The sequence below is a fragment of the Mytilus californianus genome, unplaced genomic scaffold (genome assembly GCF_021869535.1).
Source record: "Mytilus californianus isolate M0D057914Y unplaced genomic scaffold, xbMytCali1.0.p SCAF_1, whole genome shotgun sequence".
NCBI lineage: Eukaryota > Metazoa > Mollusca > Bivalvia > Mytilida > Mytilidae > Mytilus > Mytilus californianus.
Genome location: NW_026262581.1, coordinates 13,122,256 through 13,142,266, shown reverse-complemented (window position 1 = coordinate 13,142,266; position 20,011 = coordinate 13,122,256). Strand labels below are relative to the sequence as shown.

The following is a 20,011-nucleotide window of genomic DNA, read 5'->3' as shown; positions in this document are numbered from 1 at the left end:
TTTTTTTTTATCAACTCGTTATCAGATTGATTTTGTTAGTCCGTAACAAGAAAAATCGGGAAATACTTAGTACTTAAAAAAAGAGAAGTAACAAGTTTATCTTACTAACTAAACATTTTCGAGGAATTCAGTGGAAGGAAAATATGCGCCTATTCCCTACACTTGTCATACCGTAAGGAAAAGATAAGTTTCCTGAAACATTATTCTTGTTGAATGAATGCTTTTACATAAATTTCTATTTAGAAATTATCATCAGAGATTGAAATGGATTTTATTAATTGAATTTTGAAAATAGATTTTTGTTTTAGTGTTCTTAATTAGCAGAAGATACAAAATACTTCTTCAATGACAGTTACAAGTATACGACCATAATTTAGACTGAACCCTATTAACAGTAGTAGGGTGAGAGGTGTTTTATGCAGGTCTAGAACACGTGGCGCTCTGGCGGAAGGGGGCATGACCCTATGACGTCACTGCCGTCAGCTATCCTTACAGGGTGGCCACACTTCGTACGAGTCATAGACATCATCTATTCTTATAAGTTGACCACACCCCCTAAAGAGTCAAACCGTCGGTATAGGCAACCCCTAAGGTGATGCCATGCCTGTATGTATGACTCACGTAGTCGATATAGTCAGTTTTACAAACAATTTATATAGTCATACAGACGCGTTACGTTTAAACATCGTCATGTCAAGAAGCAACCAAAAAAATGAGGGAAATGGTAGCGTATAACAGAAAAGTCATAAACTTGGGCGACATTAGACCATCTATGGATTTTGAGATTTAATCGTTCTCTTATTTGTCACTACCTATCTCATAACTATGCGAGCTATTTTTTAAATTATATTTCAGTTAGAGGTGATACCATATTCTAATTAACAATATTAAAATAACCGCCATTTCAACAGTTTTAACTTTCGAGGGAGAACAAAATCTGTTTTACCAATGTTTGTGTACTTCCTAACACAAAATGTTAGAGTAACTTCTAACCAAACTGAACGAAAAAAAGATTCGTAAAAAATTATTAAAATTGCCGCCATTCCGCCATTTTGCATTAAAAAACAGGTAGACGAAGAGCAATTATGAAGTCCACTATGCAAACCGTGTATTTAAAGAAATAATGCATATAGTGAATACACCCGAGGGTTAATGTGTTAAGTTTTCATACCGAATTAACACGTTAGTTTTTACAAGTGAAAATCCATGCATTATAAGTGAAACCAACGCGTTAAAAGTGAACACTAACGCATTAAAATGAAAACCAATGCGTTTACAGTTAAAACAAACGCGTTAAAATTTCTCTACGTTATGTTTATACCGCCAATGGCACGAAAGGCCACTCATACTGCCATAAATATGTTCATCTGTGCTAAATATAGATGAATCGATAATTAGGTCTTTCCACTTGTCTGTGGAAAGACCTATTGCATTTGTTCTGATTATTTTTGGTATAAAATAGTTTCGTCAGATGTTGCTTAGATTTTTTTTGCATATGATATCGAACAGTTATTGCGCTTTTGAAACTCACCGTGTTTAACCGAACACTTTTTATTGTAAGAGTTATCTCCCCAAACACTATTTTTCTTGTGTGCGCATCTCCTACGCAACCGTAAAATAAATCAACAAATTTATTTTTTCAAATTGCTTGTTAATTCCTCAGGATGCTTCGGTCAATTTTAACCTAAGCGATACTGTGACTCCATATGAGAGTTATTTACCCTTTTGTATTTCACATAAGTGCTATATAAATGTAACTCATTAACCGTAACAGATAGAGACCTAGAGTATCTTGCTTGGATGTCCTAGTTCCAACAAAAAGAAAATTAGGTCAAGGTCAAAGGTCAAGGTCATGTTCTAAATTTTGCGCTTTGCTTGTGTGTGCATCTTCTCTCAAACTATAAAAGGTAGATACAAAAGAACTGATGCAAAATGTTTGGGTTATTGAGAGGAAGAAATGGTACATTCGTTCTAAAGCTTTATGATAACATCTTATAGGAGTTATTGCCTCTGAAATGTTTTGATTTAAAGTTAATTGATTATTACTTAAACTTGGTACATGATAAAGCCATAGGGTCTTTTGCAAAATGTTGGGTGACATATGACCTTTCAAAAATGTCAACCGGAAGTGACCTGAAGTAAACTGGAAGTAGCCTGTTTTGCTCTTATTTCATCGAAAAGTACCTAAAAACATATTTTTCAAATAGGCATGCATGAACCAATCATTTGAGACCGGAGGTGACCTTTAATAAACCGGAAGTAGCTCATTATCTCCCTTATTACAGGCAAAAGTATATAGAAACCATATGTTTTTGGAATCTGTGTAAATACAGCTTTCATGAGACCTGAAGTGACATTTTCTTAACCGGAAGTTGGCAATTATCTCCCTTATTTCAGACAAAAGTGTATAGAAAACATATATTTATTGAATCAGTATGAAGAAACATATGATTTGATGCCAATAGTAACTTTGAGTAAACCGGAAGTAGCTTCTTATCAATTATTCATAAAATTTATGTGGAAAGATCTTCAATTGTTCTCTAAACAATTGGTTTTTAATATTTTTAATACGCGGTTGTTTACAAAGCGGAAGCAGCACGTCATATTAGAATTCTGATTTCCTGACTTTCAATAAAATTCTCCTCTGATTTTGTTTCTGCAAGGGGGTTTCAAGATTTTATTCTAAATTTGGGTACTCAAATAGGTATTTTTTGAGTGAATATACCCATATGACTAAGTTAGACTGTCTGGAAAATCGGTCACAAATGACCACAGATATGGTTCACCTGTCCAACGTTAAAGTCATACGAAACGAGTTTCTGGTAATTTAATAATGTTTTAAGGAAATCATTGAACCAATGCATGGATATATACTAAACTCTCTGTGCACATTCATAATGAATCCATAACTATAATCGGAGAAAAAATTTCATTCAATGATTGTCGATCGAAAACTTTGGCTGTTAATTAATGTTCGAGTTTTTCTGCCGAAGTTTACCGAATGTGACCAACACAGAATCATGGACACGTGTAGAAGTGAGATGACAGCGCGATGTTTTATTTGGTTTTTATGTATTTTTTCCATGCGTTCTTTTGTCATAACAGTTGTTAAATGATTTGGTGTATTATAATTTTTATTTTAGAATCGGTAAATACCATGTTCTTCATTCCACGTTTGTTTACTTTTTCTTCATTCACGGGTTGTCCATTCGCACTTGCGCAGTGCGATTATCGTAAGATGTCAGGTTAAGGTCACTGCATACGGAAAAGCTATCGGCAAACTAGAGTACGGGGAGACAATAATTCAATAGCAGTACATTTCCTGAAGATTTGGATAAATTAAAGGATTTTCTGTCAAAGAAAGTATATGTACACGTGTTTTATGATAAATATTAGCCATTCAGTACTACTACTAGGAGGGTGTTTATCGACCTTGACTACCCATGAGGGACTCGCATGGTCGGCCATTCAATTACATAAAACATATTCATATTTTTGTGTTAAATTTGAAGTATCATATGACTAAGGTTACTGTTTAGATCAGTATACTAAGCAATAAGTCAGCTATATACCGTACTTAGTGTATGGAATTATAGTAAGATGTAAATGTCCGTCTGGAAGGTTCATCTATATAATTGCCCTCATTTTCATGGTTCATTGGTCAACGTTGAATTATCGTGGTTAAGTTCATTCTAAGATACTATAAGCAATTATCATGGGTCAACTATATTTGGTGTTTGAAATTGTAAGATGTACATGACTGTCTGACAGGGCTCATCCGGCCCTGACCTCATTTTTTGGTTTAACCCATCATTTTCCTCGGAAAATGCCTGTACCTAGTCAGGAATATGGTAGTTGTTTTTCACTTGCTCCGTTGATTGATTACATTTGATATTGTCAGTTTTTATGGACTGCCCCTTTTTGAATTTACCTTTGATTTCAATAGTTTTGTTATACTTTTCAACGAATCATTGGTAATGTTAATAAGATACCTTTATTTAAAATTTCTAAATGTTTTCAACATAAAATTCAATCATAACCAGTAAAGCAGGTGAGACATTTCTGTGTCTGCACTCTTGCTCTTTGGCCATGGTGTTGTCTTATTTCTTAACCTATGGTTTTTGATTTGCCCTTGTTCCCACAGGCATTGCTCTCAGAATGTTTATTTTTACACATATACCTTTATATAACAGTGTTACATAGGTGTATAGGGGGAAATCAGAGACAAGTGCCTGTGCTTGGTCTCCATCATTTAAGGAACCGTGAACTGCAAAAACGCCACGCTCTTTATAACATCTTACAGGAAAAAGTCAATATTATGGACAGATTACAGTTGGGTGGTGCAGGCTACTTTGTTGTTTGTTTGTTTGTTTTGTTGAGGAGGGAGGGGATTGTAATTTATATGTCCTTTCTTCAAGAGCAACATGCTGTTTCTATAACTGATCGTAGCGTTAATCATTATGTCGAGAACTAAATTTCAAGGATGGTTACAACACATGGAATGATAAGTAACAAATGATCGAAAGGTCCATGACAATAAACCGAAAACACTTAAAACAAATTAATGATGACTAAGGATAATTACTGATAATGAAAGTGCTGAATTAAACCAGGTTTATGGCACATGGCCTCTACTTGTATGACAGCCGTATCCATTGTTAAACAAACTGAACGACACAAAACAATTACACCTAAAGTATCGAGTAAATAAATATGAAGTACTGTGGATTCATTAATATTCGTGGGGTAACAATTTTCGTTTATTTCGTGGTTAAAGGGAAACCACGAATTTAAATGATCAACGAAGTATAAATTTTCTATAAGCTTGTATACACACTTTTGCATATTCAAGAAATCAAATATTTACGAAAATACAATTTGTTCTCAATCCACGAAAATTTATACACACGAAAATAAATGAATCGAGTAATGTATCAAACTGATATTTTGAATCCTGCAAGTTACATATCTTTTTTCTTTATTCATAACTTAAATACGGTCAGTCATAAATCTTGTTTTTTTTATTTTTCTTTATTTCAATTATTATCTTTCTTAATATCTTTCTTTTGGTACAAGTAAAACTAATATAAAGGGATAATATAAATTAGGAATACAAATGAAGCATTAATAATTTCACAAATATATGTAAAATATTGGTTAAAGATCTATAGGTATATAATCACATAAACTAATCTTCCAAAAAATGATATGACAATTTTAATTGTGGCAAATTAAGACTGGAACATGTGCATGATGAAGAACATAGTCACTAACACTACCCATGATTGTCCGCCTAATAGCACCAAGTCCTCTAGTTCCCATAATTATCAGAGCAGCATGACTTTTAGCTGCAAATGCACAGATTTGTTCTCCTGGATCTCCGAATCCAATTTGTACATCTCCTTGCAACTGAAAAAGAGTTAAAATGCGAACTTATTGTACTTGTTCAATTGTTAGTTTTAAATTTTGGTGTTAAAAGGTTTAAAAGTAAACAACTACACTAACATTGTTTTGTCAAATATATCGTTTTTGTATTTTAAAATTGAGAATGGAAATGGGGAATGTGTCAAAGAGACAACAACCCGACCATAGAACAGACAACAGCAGAAGGTCACCAACAGGTCTTCAATGCAGCGAGAAATTCCCGCACCCGGAGGCGTCCTTCAGCTGGCCCCTAAACAAATATATATACTAGTTCAGTGATAATGAACGCCATACTAAAATCCAAATTGTACACAAGAAACTAAAATTAAAAATAATACAAGACTGACAAAGGCTAGAGGCTCCTGACTTGGGACAGGCGCAAAAATGCGGCGGGGTTAAACATGTTTATGAGATCTCAACCCTCCCCCTATACCTCTAGCCAATGTAGAAAAGTAAACGCATAACAATACGCACATTAAAATTCCTTTCAAGAGAAGTCCGAGTCTGATGTCAGAAGATGTAACCAAAGAAAATAAACAAAATGACAATAATACATAAATAACAACAGACTACTAGCAGTTAACTGACATGCCAGCTCCAGACTTCAATTAAACTGATTGAAAGATTATGTCTTCATCATATGAATATCAAGCACAATCCTTCCCGTTAGGGGTTTAGTATCATACCATCATAACATATATGAGAAGAACATAACCCGTGTCATGCCAACAACTGGTTTTTAAATAAATGTGTTTAGTGCCGATGCAAAGACCCTATAAGTGAATCAATATTAACGCCAAAATATGCAATCTTTAATGACCTGACAACAGTATCGTAACTATATCCCTTCTTAATAAGTCTATTTAAAGGTTTTGTTAGCTTCAGAGGTGAATACTGACATTTTTGTGCTTTATAAAGAATATTTCCATAAAAAATTGGATGTGAAATACCTGAACGTATAAGATGTCTGCATGTTGAGCTATATTTACTTTTACATCATTGTATGTAAGTATGTATTTGAATTGATATGGTATTTTTGTGTTCAAATGACAATAATTTTAATAAGTCAAGTTTTTAGTCGTATTTATTGATGAGCATCATGGCAACTAAATATGGAACATGTAATACACGTATGATCACGTATTAACCTCGACGACATGAGCATGAATTCCTTCACAGGCCAAATAGTTTTGTAAAGAGTTCTGATTTTTTTTTATCTGGACATGATTATAAGGTATTTTATTGTACGTTATTAAGAGGACGACCATTAAATATTCTGGGGTAGGGGGTAGGCGGATTTTTTTCTGGATTTATTAAATATTTTCATCTGCTGATACGCATGCTTATTTTTTTATTTATTTTTTTTTTGCGGTCGTCCCCTATCAAAATTTTAGGCAAACGTATTGATGTTTAAATTCGGCCTTTTACTCACAAACTTAAAGTAAGTGATAGAGGCACCGAGTAGACAGAGTTTACACATAAAAAGCTCCATTCACTCACAAACTTAACCACTAATGTGAACGTGCCGGCCGAGTTTACACATTACTAACCTCCTTCAAGGGGGCATTAGCTGTCAAATTCATGTTCAACGATTAGACTCAAATTCTCATATTTGATTTATAACATACTAAAACGTACATCCAAATTACAAGAAGTCTTAAAAAAACAATTAACAATGCATGGACTCGATAATACGTATCAACAATTCGTGTGTATTTTTGTCTAGACGTCACCAAATTAACCATCGAGATGATCTCCGAAGCTAGGTCTGTTTGATTTCATATTGTAGATTAAAAAGTATGTTTATCATCGTTTTTAACTGTATAAGAATATTTTTTTGTGGATCGTATCAGTCAACCAAATGGTTTATCCTTGTTTCACTTTCAATGTTGACATTCTTTTCCTTTTAATAGCTGAATACATGCGCAACCCATCTCCAGTTAAGGGGTTAACTTGAAGGTCACATGAATACGGATTCAATGAGGTCGAATTATTCACTTGCAAGTGAATAATTCATCAGCGATGTTTCTTCGCTTATTTTGACAAAACTGAACCAAATTCGCTGCTAAAACCGAATTATTATTTCACTATAATACTTTCATTAATGATTGAACAAAAACAATTATATTTTAATTTTTTTTTATATCTCGTAACTAATGCCTCTTTAAACATTATGATATCTTAAAATGAGTTTCTATCTCATAATAAAAATCAATTCAAATAATTTGTTAGAGTAATATCGTCAGTACGGTTTTAACAATTATTCATTTTTTCAAAATATCACCGAAGTACATACTCCTAATTCAGTCATTTTGGCAAGGTATTTTGCCTTCATTTCTTCTGCCGCCGCCTTCATCCTCTTCATAAGATCTTGCACAATACCTGGACCTAAGACAAAAAGATTAAATTAATTAACGAAATGAGTTTGATAACAAAGAAAAATGTTAGTTTTGTCCAAGGCAATGGGTCCCTGTTTATTAAACCGGCGTTTTACGTTTCCGCAAATTGGCATTACTTTTCCGGGAAAAAAAGATGACGTTTCCGCAAAAAAAAAGTCTACTTTTCCGAAAATAAATACCTTACTTTTCCGAAAAAATAGTAACGATTCCGAAAAAAATAAATTATTACTTTTTCGAAAAAATAATTAAGCAGTACCTTGAAATTTGTCCTAAATGAAACCTGCAACAACTGATTGTAACTGATTGTAACAGCATGAAATTTTTGTAACAGCAGTATGCATTGACAATTCAAAGTCAATATGATCTACCTCGGGATGCAGAGTTAGTCTTCGGGTGGTGCACACATCAATTTGCAGATCCCACATTTTGATAAAAAGTGGAAGTAACGCAAAAACAAGAGGAATGTTACCATTTTACACCCATGTATCGAATAATTAACTGTGCCATCTGTGAACATATCAGTTTTTTTTTTCACTACATAGACGATCATAGACATTTCAAGTTGGTGAAACATAAAAATATAACGATTCCGACATCATCATCTTTCACTAAGGTGACACTTTCATTTTTTATATCTAGTATATTGTAGATATAAGATCAGAACCTTTTTTGTATAAAAATATGAAATAAATAATTTATCTAAAATTAAAATAAAATTGAGATGATGGAAATGGGGAATGTGTCAAAGAGACAACAACCCGACCATAGAGCATACAACAGCCGAAGGCTAACATATATTCAAATATTAATAATTTATTACCAGGTAAATTTCCGGAAAAGTAATAAATACAATTTCTGGAAACGTATACTTTAAGTTTCCGGAAACGTAGTATTGGAACTTTGAAAAATTAGCGGAAATGCAATACGCCCTATTAAACATATTAGACGAGGGTGGATTGTTGAGACATAAAAATTAGGGAACGTCTTTTAAAAACATAATTATTTGATTGTTTATATTTACTTTTATTGAACTGAATTAAGGATGTCCATCAATCAACACAAATTAAGGATATAACTAAATGATTAAAAGATACTGATAACGAATAGGAATATCCTTCAAAGAGTTGAGGGATACCAGAGACATATAATACATATTGTATTATATGTCTCTGGGGATACTATTAAATATAATATTTAAAGATGACATTTGAGTTAAAAGATTTATGGATATCATTAATTTATTGATTAATATCCTTAATTCATTAAAATAAAATTCAATTAATACCAAAGGTGTTAAAAGATTTATGGATATCATTAATATATTGATTAAATATCCTTAATTCATTAAAATAAAATTCAATTAATACCAAAGGATTCAATGATATCTATATATCCTATATATAAGTATATCCCTAGATCATTTAAGAGAATAATGAAAGCTTTCAATGATATCTTAAAATATGTTAGAATATCCTTTAATCTCTTTATAATATCCGTAATTTAAATAGATGACGGATATCCTAAATGGTTTAATGGCCTTCGTATAAAAATAAATAGATGTGGTATGATTGCCGATGAGACAACTATCCATCAAAGTTCAAATGAAGTGTATGTAAGCAATTTTAAACAACCGTACGGCCTTCAACAATGAGAAAAACCCATACCTTATAGTCGGCTATAAAAGGCCCCTATATGAAAAATATGAATCAATTTAATTGAGAAAACTAACGGCCTAATTTTAACAAAACAATTTACGACAACCACTGAACTACAGGCTCCTGACTTGGGACAGGCACATACAGATAGTGGCGGGAATAAACTAGTTTGCTGGCGCCAAACCCTCCCCTTAACATTGGACAGTGGCGTAACAGAACAACACAAGAACAAACTATAAAAATCAGTTGAAAAGGGCTTAACTCACCAGATCGATACAAAGCAGAAAACATCTAACGAAAACACAGACCGGACGTGGCAGTGTATCTATAGATCACACAACAAAAAAGACACCAAGTAAAGATCTGAGAGTACTCGCAGTTACTGACAGCTAGTTCAAAGCCAATAACAACTAATAAAAAATGCATGTATCTAAGACTAAAATATCAATCAGTACCCATCCAACATCCAATGAATTTAGTATAAAGACGTCATTAACAGTCAAAGAAAAACATGACCTTGTGCAATGCCAAAATATAGGTATCGACAGATTATAGTACCGTGAATGTGCATATGTGTATAACAATAATATTCAGTATGGTTTTAATTTACTTATAACAAAATTAATATTTATTCCAATAAAAACAATATTCAAAGATCTAATTGCAGAGTTAAATTGGTAACCTTTCAGAATAAGTTTATTTAAAGGTTTGATAAGTTTACCCGGATCGTATATAAATTTCAGGGGTCGGCAAACAACATTCCCGTAAAAATTAGGATGTGCTATCCCGTTTGAAATTTGTACAGCCAAACTTGCAAACCAAATCTTTGAATCTATGGAAGAATTTAGTAAAGTGATTTGTGGTAACGAAAACCCTGACTTAATAATTTACCAATAATACATAAATTACGCTCATTGAAATCCAAAACGTCATTACAGACACGGGCATAGCAAACGAGTTGTGATATATAAACACCGTAAGACGGTGCCAAAGGAATATCACCTTTTTTTTTTTGGGAGATGGTGCCAAAGGAATATCACTCTCCAAAAAAGGAAAATTAACAATAGGGAAAGAAAAATCGTTCCTTTTGTTGTAAATTTTTGTAAAGAGTTTCTCGTGTAAAACTGAAATGTCTAAATCTAGCAAAGGACAGTTATTGCTGTTAATATCAGATTCATTTAAAGTTAATTCCTTTGGGTAAATTTCGGCAGTATATTTAGAGAATTCTTGATTATTTAACGAGAAAATATCATCAAGATAACGGTTAGTGTTGTTGAATAATTTAGACGGGTCTTTGCTGAGCTTGGCCATAAACTGTGTCCTTAATTCATTTAACGTTATCACTTAATCAGTTAAGGGTATCATGCTCAATTATGGACATCCTTATAGACGAGTGACATTAACCATAAAATTTTATTTTTAATGCACCCACCTAACATACGGCTAAATCATATACCATTCGAAAGCACATCATCTTCACTACCTTTTTTGTCCGGTCGTCAAAAATTCGTATGGTGCAGTTTCTGTCAAATCACAACGAAAGGTCAAGGACGGACAACTTCTAATTTTACAAGAAGTCAGCATTTTTTGCATATTTTGTCTTCTGAATAATGATATTTTGTATGGACATATGGAAATCTGTTAAAACAGATGTTAATAGTAATTTATCAAAAGCACTTTGAAATATTAATGTCGGATTTTTAATAAATAGCGCTGTTTTTCAGAAATTCCATTGAAAATGACAAAAATGCATGAAAATCAAATTTTATGTCTGTGATTCAACTGTTATTCACCATAAAACCAAATTACATATTTTATTTGGTGCTAAGGATGTTTTTGACATCATTAAATTACTGCAATTACGCTTCTTGTTAATTAAACAGCCAATTATAACAACCATGAAGTTGCCCAAAATACAGCCATCTGCAAGAAAATAGCTTTTTTAGCTGTTCTTTGTTAAAACAATTTGTATGTAGTCGATATTATGTTGAAAAACACAAATTTTAAAAGTGCAAAAATGTTAAAGGATAGAATACACAGAAAATTCGTGCATTTAGGGAAAAGTTTGGGAGCGAAACTTTGATAATTCAATATTTCAATATTTGTATGTTTTCTTGGTTGCTTATACTGCATCTTGCATTGAATGAGGAAGTGAAAACTATTATAAGCTAGCCACTGAAATGTTCTTCATGCCTGGCCAATATATTTAATCCCATCCAACTACGTAATTTCTTGTAAATGAATTGAGACCCTCGCAATTATATTTACTTACATTCATTTTTGAATTGGGAAATCTAGCAATTCGCAATAACAATTCATACATTTCCATTAATCAAATTTACTCCCTGAATAGTTTACATATAAATACATTTTAATATAAAGATGATTGATTGATTGTTGGTGTTTGACGCAATTTTCGGTTTAGCACTTTTGGCTTCTAAAGTATTTTGCGGCGATCAGTTTTAAATGGTTTAGGCCCATGGAATGCCCAAGGAACCACGGACCTTCGGAAGGAAAACTGGCAATCCCCATCAACAATACATTAGTTATAGCTATTAGTATCAAGGACGAAGTTACTGTGTAGGTGTGACAACACAAATATACCAATCAGCATTGATCACCTTTTGTAAAAGTAGGCAACCTCTAACAAAACACAGCAGAGTTAATGTTGATGTTTACTTCAGCTAAATGTTACAAGTAAAGTTTCTTAATAGAAACAAAAATAAAAATGCATTTGAACCACTTTTATTTCAAATCTAATTGGCCAAGATTTTGCATTAAAATTTCAATGTAGATTTGCCACATAATATTTTCATTATAGGCATTTAAAAAAAAGAGCACGATCTACTATTTTAGTAGATCATCTATTAAGCATTGGTTGATCATTGGCATATTAAAGACAGTACATGTATATTAAGAATACATATGGTTAAAATGAAGTTATTTTATTCGAAAATATCTATACAATTGTGAGAAATGAAAAAATTATGGTTGAATTCATTCAGTTTTTTTTAATTGGTTTTATGTCATCTGATCTTAAATTATGTTCGTGGATATTTATTGTGCACTGAGCCCTCTGTTATTGATCTGACAGCGACTTTTTGCGATTTTCTCACTTTATTTTCATATTTTTCGGTTCAAGTTTCTAATGGTGCGAAGATCTCACAACACTAATAAGTGATATAAGTTGACATGAAAAAAACCGTACAAAATGTTATGTATAAGTGTTAAAAACATGGGTTAAAACAATCTGACTAAAATTAAGATCAATCACGACTCGCCTGCTCATATATCGCATCAGAATAACGAAATCAGAGAACTACATTTTAATAAGATTAGGGTTAACTTAATGAGATAGCTTGAAAGCAGGTATGTTCTGGTAAATTTAAAGCGATTACTATTTTAGCGCTATTTGGAAATGACTATTATGAAACAAATCTCTTCACTTATAACCTCCATATGTGCACTTTGAACTTCCATAATTCTGCCAAGCAATGTCGAAGGAATATTGCTCATTACAATTTTGAGACTAACATATGGATATGTGAATGGAAAGAACAAAAGAAAAAAGGACGTAAGGACAAGATGATTCCTACATTTCCGCTATATCATATAAAGATAGATAGAGATGGAGAGAGAACTACGAGGTCTATCACAACTCGTTTGATGTGTTTCAGCTTTTGGTTTTGATATGTGATAAGAGACTTTCTGTTTTGAAATTTCACTTGGAGTTCGGTAATTTAAGTTGTTTTACGAACTTATTTTTTGCATCAATATCTGAGTTTTAAGTTCTGTTGTCTTTTTTCGCTCAGCTTGGAAATTTATGGTTTTCTTTTCTTTGATTGAAAGAAGGGATAAAATAATATGGAGGCAGTCTCAAACCATGGTCGAAGAAAAACAGATGACAGCATGACCATGGCGAAAAAGTAGGACAGACAAACAAATCTTCTTAAAACACTATACCGAATTGTGTGAACAATACATAAACCAGTATGGTGATTACAGTTGTTCATGAAGGATATTCAATCTTAATTAATCTATAATTTATAATGGGTTAACATTAAAAGGAATTCGCCGAATTTGACGATGAAAAGCGCATGGTACAGAGTTTTTCTTTCGAACATTGAACGAGCATAATCTTTGTAACATGTGTTTCCACACCGGGAAACTAATTTTTACCAAATATACTTCTTTTGTTCCTTAAAGTTCTTCCATAACCTTTTTTTAAATATGGTTGATCATTATCTTCCGATATTAGCAATATTATCTAGCAAACAAAAAGCTAAATGATCCCCATTTGCAGATGGTGTTTTTTGGGGCAACTACAAAAGCTTCATTAGAAGGCTCCATCTGGACCTACATCATATTAATTGCAGTTTAAAATGATGAAAAAATTCCCTCGGTCCATAAACAATAAATCTATTCTATTTTTGACATACAGATATTCAAATTTCAGAAAACATTTAGATTTTATTTCAATTTTATCATTTTTGGAAGTTTTTTCAAGAAATGCAATTTTTTGTTAATATAGCGCAATCAACATTTAAGTTTGCACTTGATTTGAAATCATGGTAATTTGTTTTATAAGGTTTAGATCAATTTTAGGGAATAAAATGTCATACAAGTACCTGAAAATGGCATTTCGTGTAATTATAGCAAACATTTGGAATGCTCAGTTTAGACCTTTGACCTTGATTTAACGAAAATTGCACCGTACGAATTATTGACGACCGTGCAACAATGAAAGTACAGGTAATAAGCTTTCGAATGGTATATAATATAGCCGTATGTTAGGTGGGTGCATTAAAGTCGTTAACTAAGCGTCTTTTTGAAAATTGTCACTCGCCTATTATAACATTAATTGATATTCTGCATTTATCAAAAAATATCATTTATGGAATATGGATTTCAAGTATGGATATCATTTAATAATTTTACGATATTCTTATGGAAACAGTTGATGGATTTCAATGAATTAAAAAAGAGATACCCTGCAAATCAATATATGATATCCCTAATTGAATTGAATGAAGGATATCCATAAGGATATCATTATTTTATTTCAATAAACAATTTAGGATACCCTATATTCAATTGAACTAAGAATAATCTTATATGATAAAAAATATACTTCAATAAATTTTAGAATAGAATAAAATGAAGCAGTTGAGAATATGCATTACTCATTTAAGGATATCATTAAATAATAAATTTAAGTATAAACCCAAATGCATTTTTTTATGAATATTATTAAAGGAAAAAAAATGAAATCATTTATTCAGATTCAAGGATAACTTTTAAATCATTCTTGTTTTTTCCTAAAGTTCATTCAGTGATACCCATTTATCATTTCAGGGAAATATGACAAATTCTTGCTGAATTATGTACATCCTTTTATTCATTTAAGGATATGCTCATATCATAAGAGGATCATTTAAAGATAGGCCTAAAGTAGCTTGTAGTTATTTATAATTGTTCTAAAGTGACTTGTAGTTAATTATAATTCGTTAAGGGTTTTATTCATTTAAGGGTATCAATAAATGAAGCTAACTACTATTGATATCAATAATTCAGTTATGAAAACAATAAATCATTTAAAGATATCTAATGAAAGTACTACATATATACATGTGTATGAGAGGTTGTATAGGTGAATTAGAGTCATGTTTTTTTTAATGTTAATATGGTATACAGCCATATTATTTATAATTTCGAGGTAAAATATGCTTTTTATAAACATATTTCCTTAACTTAACAGCTCGAAAAGGTATTATTTTATCAAATATTTTCTGGTCATAATAAATCATGGTGCCTGATTTTTCGTAATCGATAAAAAAATACTCTTGCTTAATTCTGTTCATTTATAATAAGCGGCGGAAGATAGCTTGAAATGTGAACAGAAAATATTGTTTGGTGTCTATCAAAGACCCTTTTACAAGCTTCAATTGTTTTTATTCTAACAAAAATTCCATTGTGGTTGAAAATAACACTTTTAGTCAAAAGTTGTCGTTTTAGGCTATAACTCCTTTAAATAAATTTATAAATTTGTACAATTATTGTCTGTTCATAACATTAAAGAGTTGAACAATCTAGGTAAATACCTTTATTTAGCTCATAAGATTCGTTATTCATAATATAATGCTCATATTTCATTCATTTATTTTATTTGTTGTCATTCTCCGCCGATGATTCACTGATTCAAACTGTTTGTAATTGTAAAACACATATGTAATTAATCACTGATGCTATTACATTTGTATATGTAAATTTTATAAGCTGTATTGCTTTTGAATAACAGACTATTACTATTATTATGAGTCATCAAATTGTTGCGGTTGTACTAGATTTTTTTTAGAGCTTGTATTTCTGATTATCTTTGCTGTTACAGTTTCTACCTACAAGAATGTATTACAGTTATTGGAGATACTATGCAAAAAACTAAAATAAATCATAAAATCGTAACCGAGACATCCAATGGTTTCAGTCATATTGGGATTTTTGTAGATCTTGTATTGCTGGTAATTTTTGACATCAACAGTTTTACCTATTTAATAAACTTTGAGGTAATAGGCAAATACATGAAAATTAGCCGCCCCCTCCCCCCCCCCCCCCCCCCAAAAAAAAAATGTCATTTAACTGAGGAGTCATCTGATAATTAGGGTGAAAATAGAAAAAAAGGGTAGATCTTGACATTTTCAAAATGTTCGTCTGTTCTTAGATTTTCTCTATCTTTTATAGTTTTCGTGATATATTAAGACAATTAATGCATTTTATCCTAATTTACCTAATGAGCTTGACTGTCCCTCCGGTATCTTTCGTCCCTCTTTTACTATTTTAAGTCATCCATGGAGGCCAGGTTTCTTGACGGACAAGACAAAACACACAAACTTTATACTACATGTAGTATCCTACAGCCAATTGAAGTTTAGTAGTAATTGGTCTTGTAGTTTCAGAGTAGAAGATTTTTGAAAAAAAATTTACGACGACGGACGCCAAGTGATATGAATAGCTCACATGGCGTTACAGACTCAGGTGAACTAAAAGGACAGCACATCAACACTTACTGGCGTCCTTCATTGAGTACATTTGTGGAATGTGTAGTAGTGTCAGTTTATCACCAGGTGCCTTAATTTGCTTTGAATAAACTGAAATAAACAAATACTAAATTATGCAATGCATACTCTATATACATATCAATAAAGTTTGTATATCATTTTATTCAGTCGAGATCGAACAATGCATCATCGTGTTTTATTTTAATTGAAAATATTTGTATTAACATGTAAAATATTAAATGCTCCACATGGCGCAGCTTGATACGACATCAGAGGTCGAACCCTGAACAGTTGGGGCAAGTATGGACACAACATATATGCTTGATACAGCTCTGAATTTGGATGGTGATTAAATATTTGAACATAAATTTCTGACACAGAATGAATGTGTAATTTGAAATTCGACATTTACCTATTATGGTCCAATATCCAAAATGTAGATATATAGTTAGATTCAGCATATCAAAGAACCGCAACAATTCAATTTTTGTTGAATTCAAACAAATTTAAATTTTGGACCTTTAACCCTAAATGTGGACCAATTTGAAAACCGGACCCAAAATCAAAAACCTAAATACACGGTTAGATTCAGCTTTTCAAAGAACTGCAAGAGTTCAACTTTTGTTGAATTCAACTAAAGTTTAATTTTGGACCATTTGCACCTTAAGGTGGACCAATTTGAAAACGGGACTAAAATCAAAAATCTCAATACACGGTTATATTCAGCATATTAAAGAACCCTAAGAATTCAATTTTTGTTGAATTTAAACAAAGTTTAATTTTGAACAGTTTGGATCTTAATGAGGACCAATTTGAAAACCGGACCCTAAATCAAAAATATAAATACACGGTTAGATTCAGCATATCAAAAAACCCAAATTATACAATTTTTGTTGAATTCAAACAAAGTTTAATTTAGGACACTTTGGAACTTAATGTGGACAAATTTGAAAAGGGCCCAAAATCAAAATTCTAAATACACGGTTAGATTCGGCATATCAAAGAACCCCAATAATTCAATTTTTGATGAAATCAAACAAAGTTACATTTTGGACCCTTTGTACCTCAAAGTGAACATTTCAAAAACGGGGCCCAATATCCAAAATCCAAATACACGGTTAGATTCAGCATATTAAAGAACCCCAAGTTACACATATACTCAAGATATTGTCTGGAAAGCAAATGGCTTCGGACGATGACGAAGACGACGATAACGTCATACCATTATACTTAGGGAGCTACCATATGATTTTAGGGGGGGGGGGGGCTAGGATGAAATTTGAAAAAAGGCAGGACAGGAGTTTTGAGTAAAAAAAGAGGCAGGATGAGTAACTTTGCAAAAAAAAAGGCAGGATGACAATTTATGTAAAAAAAAGTCAGGATAAACTAATAAAAAAATGCAGGACCGAATAGAGTAAAAAATAAAAAGGCAGGAAAGAGATTACAACTAAAAAAAAATGCAGGAAACAATTTTTCATCCAAGCCCCCCATAAAAATCAAATGGTAGCTCCCTTAGTTTTTAATCTGAACTAAAATTTAAAAATAGAATGTTAAAATCCCTTGACCGCTTTGTCTTTTCAATAAGATCTCTCAAGTATGTCGAATGATTGCCTTGAACTTGAATTGTATTTTGCGTGTAAAAATAAAAATAGTCATTCATAACTGGTTCTGGACAGCCTCTGTCTAACATGCTTTATTTAAATGTAAACATTCAGATATTTATACTTCTTCCTTTTGCTGTTCAGTCCAAATAAATTTGTTATACAGCAAAGGAATTCATAGTCACTAACTCGTTACACAAAATGTACATATTTATGTATATAGTTTCAAACGTCAAATATAGTGTAAAGGATGACCTCAGGATTGAATGATTGTTGCTTGCTTAACGTCCAGTGGCAATTATTTCATGCTAATTCGAGACGAAAAAATATTAGCAATACATAAAATACATTAACAATAAACATTAAACATATTTTATTTCCAATTCGGAGCCTTTGTGGGGCATACGGATACATACATATTATAAGAATAGAAATACAAAAGGTAGGTTTAAATTGAAAGTGGGACGACAGGAAAAAACGACGGAAAATTTGGACTGCCATAGAAAACAATGACAGATGACCCCGGGAGAATGACTCTGTAGATTATCACTTTCCCATTTCATCCGAAATCGTTGTAAATAAACACAGGCATTAATTGTGACCACAGAAAATATAGTAGCGTTGTATGAAGTAATTATTCCACCGGAGTGAAACATTGTGAATAAAATTAATGTCATATAATATTAGATTGTTGCTACAAGTTTGACTTAGTATGTGTAAGGAAGTGGAAATGAGTATGACTTGTGTGACCTAGATGTTAAGTCTTCGTATCAATACTTTCTTTGCAGCTTGTTTACTTAAACGCTTATATGGTTTTTTGTTGTTGTTTATTTTAAAGTGCTATAAAAATAGATTCTTCATTGTTTACAAATAAATACAAAATACTCACATTCAAGAGCATAATCCGCATGTTTACTTCCGTCTACAGAAATCAAAACTAATTTTCCAGTTTCCGCCATGTTATTAAACCTCCTAGATGTCTGGTTTTATCTGTTTATGTGAAATTCACAAACCTCGGTCTACTGAAAGCTTATACCTGAGTTTCTACGGGTCACTGATATTACTTAAAAGCCAACAAAAATATGCCGCCTTCACAGTAGTTCACTAGTATTAAACTTTTTAGGAATCATTTTAAAAAATACATCTTGTAAACACTTGATTTGTTGTGGGTGATCTGCTAGAAACATGTGTATTCATAAAAAATGTAAACCTTTAAAAAAAAACCTTGAAATGACAGGTGAAACCGTGACATTACAGTGAACATTTAATACCGGTAGTATAAACAAATAATAAATCTAAGATTAGAGACTCTCTGGTATGTAACATTTTGTTGTGTGAATATTTTAATACTTAATGTAATACAAAGCTATATAGATTGATGGCTGTTTAACGTTCAGTGGCAAATTTATAGATGCACATTCAGGACGAGAACATGATATCGTGATACGAATAACCCTGCAAGCTCAGACTGATTTATTATGTGCTAGTTCACAGTCCGTAGGAAGACATGTCACCGGAAGGTCGACTATCCATTACATATGGATAGTCAACCTTCCCATGGATAGAAACAAGTGCCTGTGGTCACCCTACCCGGACACATTGTATGACTCAGAGCCGACAAGTCTTTGCATTAACCCCTAAGTGAGTTAGTCCTATAATATAAGACTTCGTAGGTTCGTGGTTCAGCATTGATAGGAAAAAAAATATCCGATAAAAATGTTGAATGCAAATGATATGAACCTACGAAGTCTTAAATCATAGGACTATAAGTGAGTGTGCTTAGCGGATAAGCAGCAGATACCAATATTCTAGTCTTTACTATGAGTCGGCCGGGGATCGAACCCACAACCTCCCGCACTATAGGCGAACACGAGACC

The 20,011-nt window shown here is 32.2% G+C and overlaps 1 protein-coding gene across 1 annotated transcript; it reads right to left on the bottom strand.

Moving 5' to 3' along the window:
• Positions 1–5,194: 5,194 nt before the first annotated feature.
• LOC127706020 (universal stress protein in QAH/OAS sulfhydrylase 3'region-like) lies at positions 5,195–19,363 on the bottom strand. The gene is made up of 4 exons (XM_052210445.1): positions 19,024–19,363; positions 16,543–16,623; positions 7,721–7,812; positions 5,195–5,409 (listed from the first exon to the last, which is right to left on the bottom strand). Exons 1-4 carry the CDS (start codon positions 19,091–19,093, stop codon positions 5,218–5,220), a joined length of 435 nt encoding a protein of 144 aa, XP_052066405.1. The 5' UTR covers positions 19,094–19,363; the 3' UTR covers positions 5,195–5,217.
• Positions 19,364–20,011: the final 648 nt, after the last annotated feature.

Coding starts and splice junctions, on each gene's coding strand:
- LOC127706020 (XM_052210445.1), bottom strand. CDS start 19,093: ATGGCGGAAACTGGAAAATTAGTTTTGATTTCTGTAGACGGAAGTAAA. Junction 7,813..16,542: donor GTACTCAATGAAGGACGCCA/GTAAGTGTTGAT, acceptor TTTTTGTCTTAG/GTCCAGGTATTGTGCAAGAT. Junction 5,410..7,720: donor CCAAAATGACTGAATTAGGA/GTATGTACTTCG, acceptor ACTCTTTTTCAG/TTGCAAGGAGATGTACAAAT.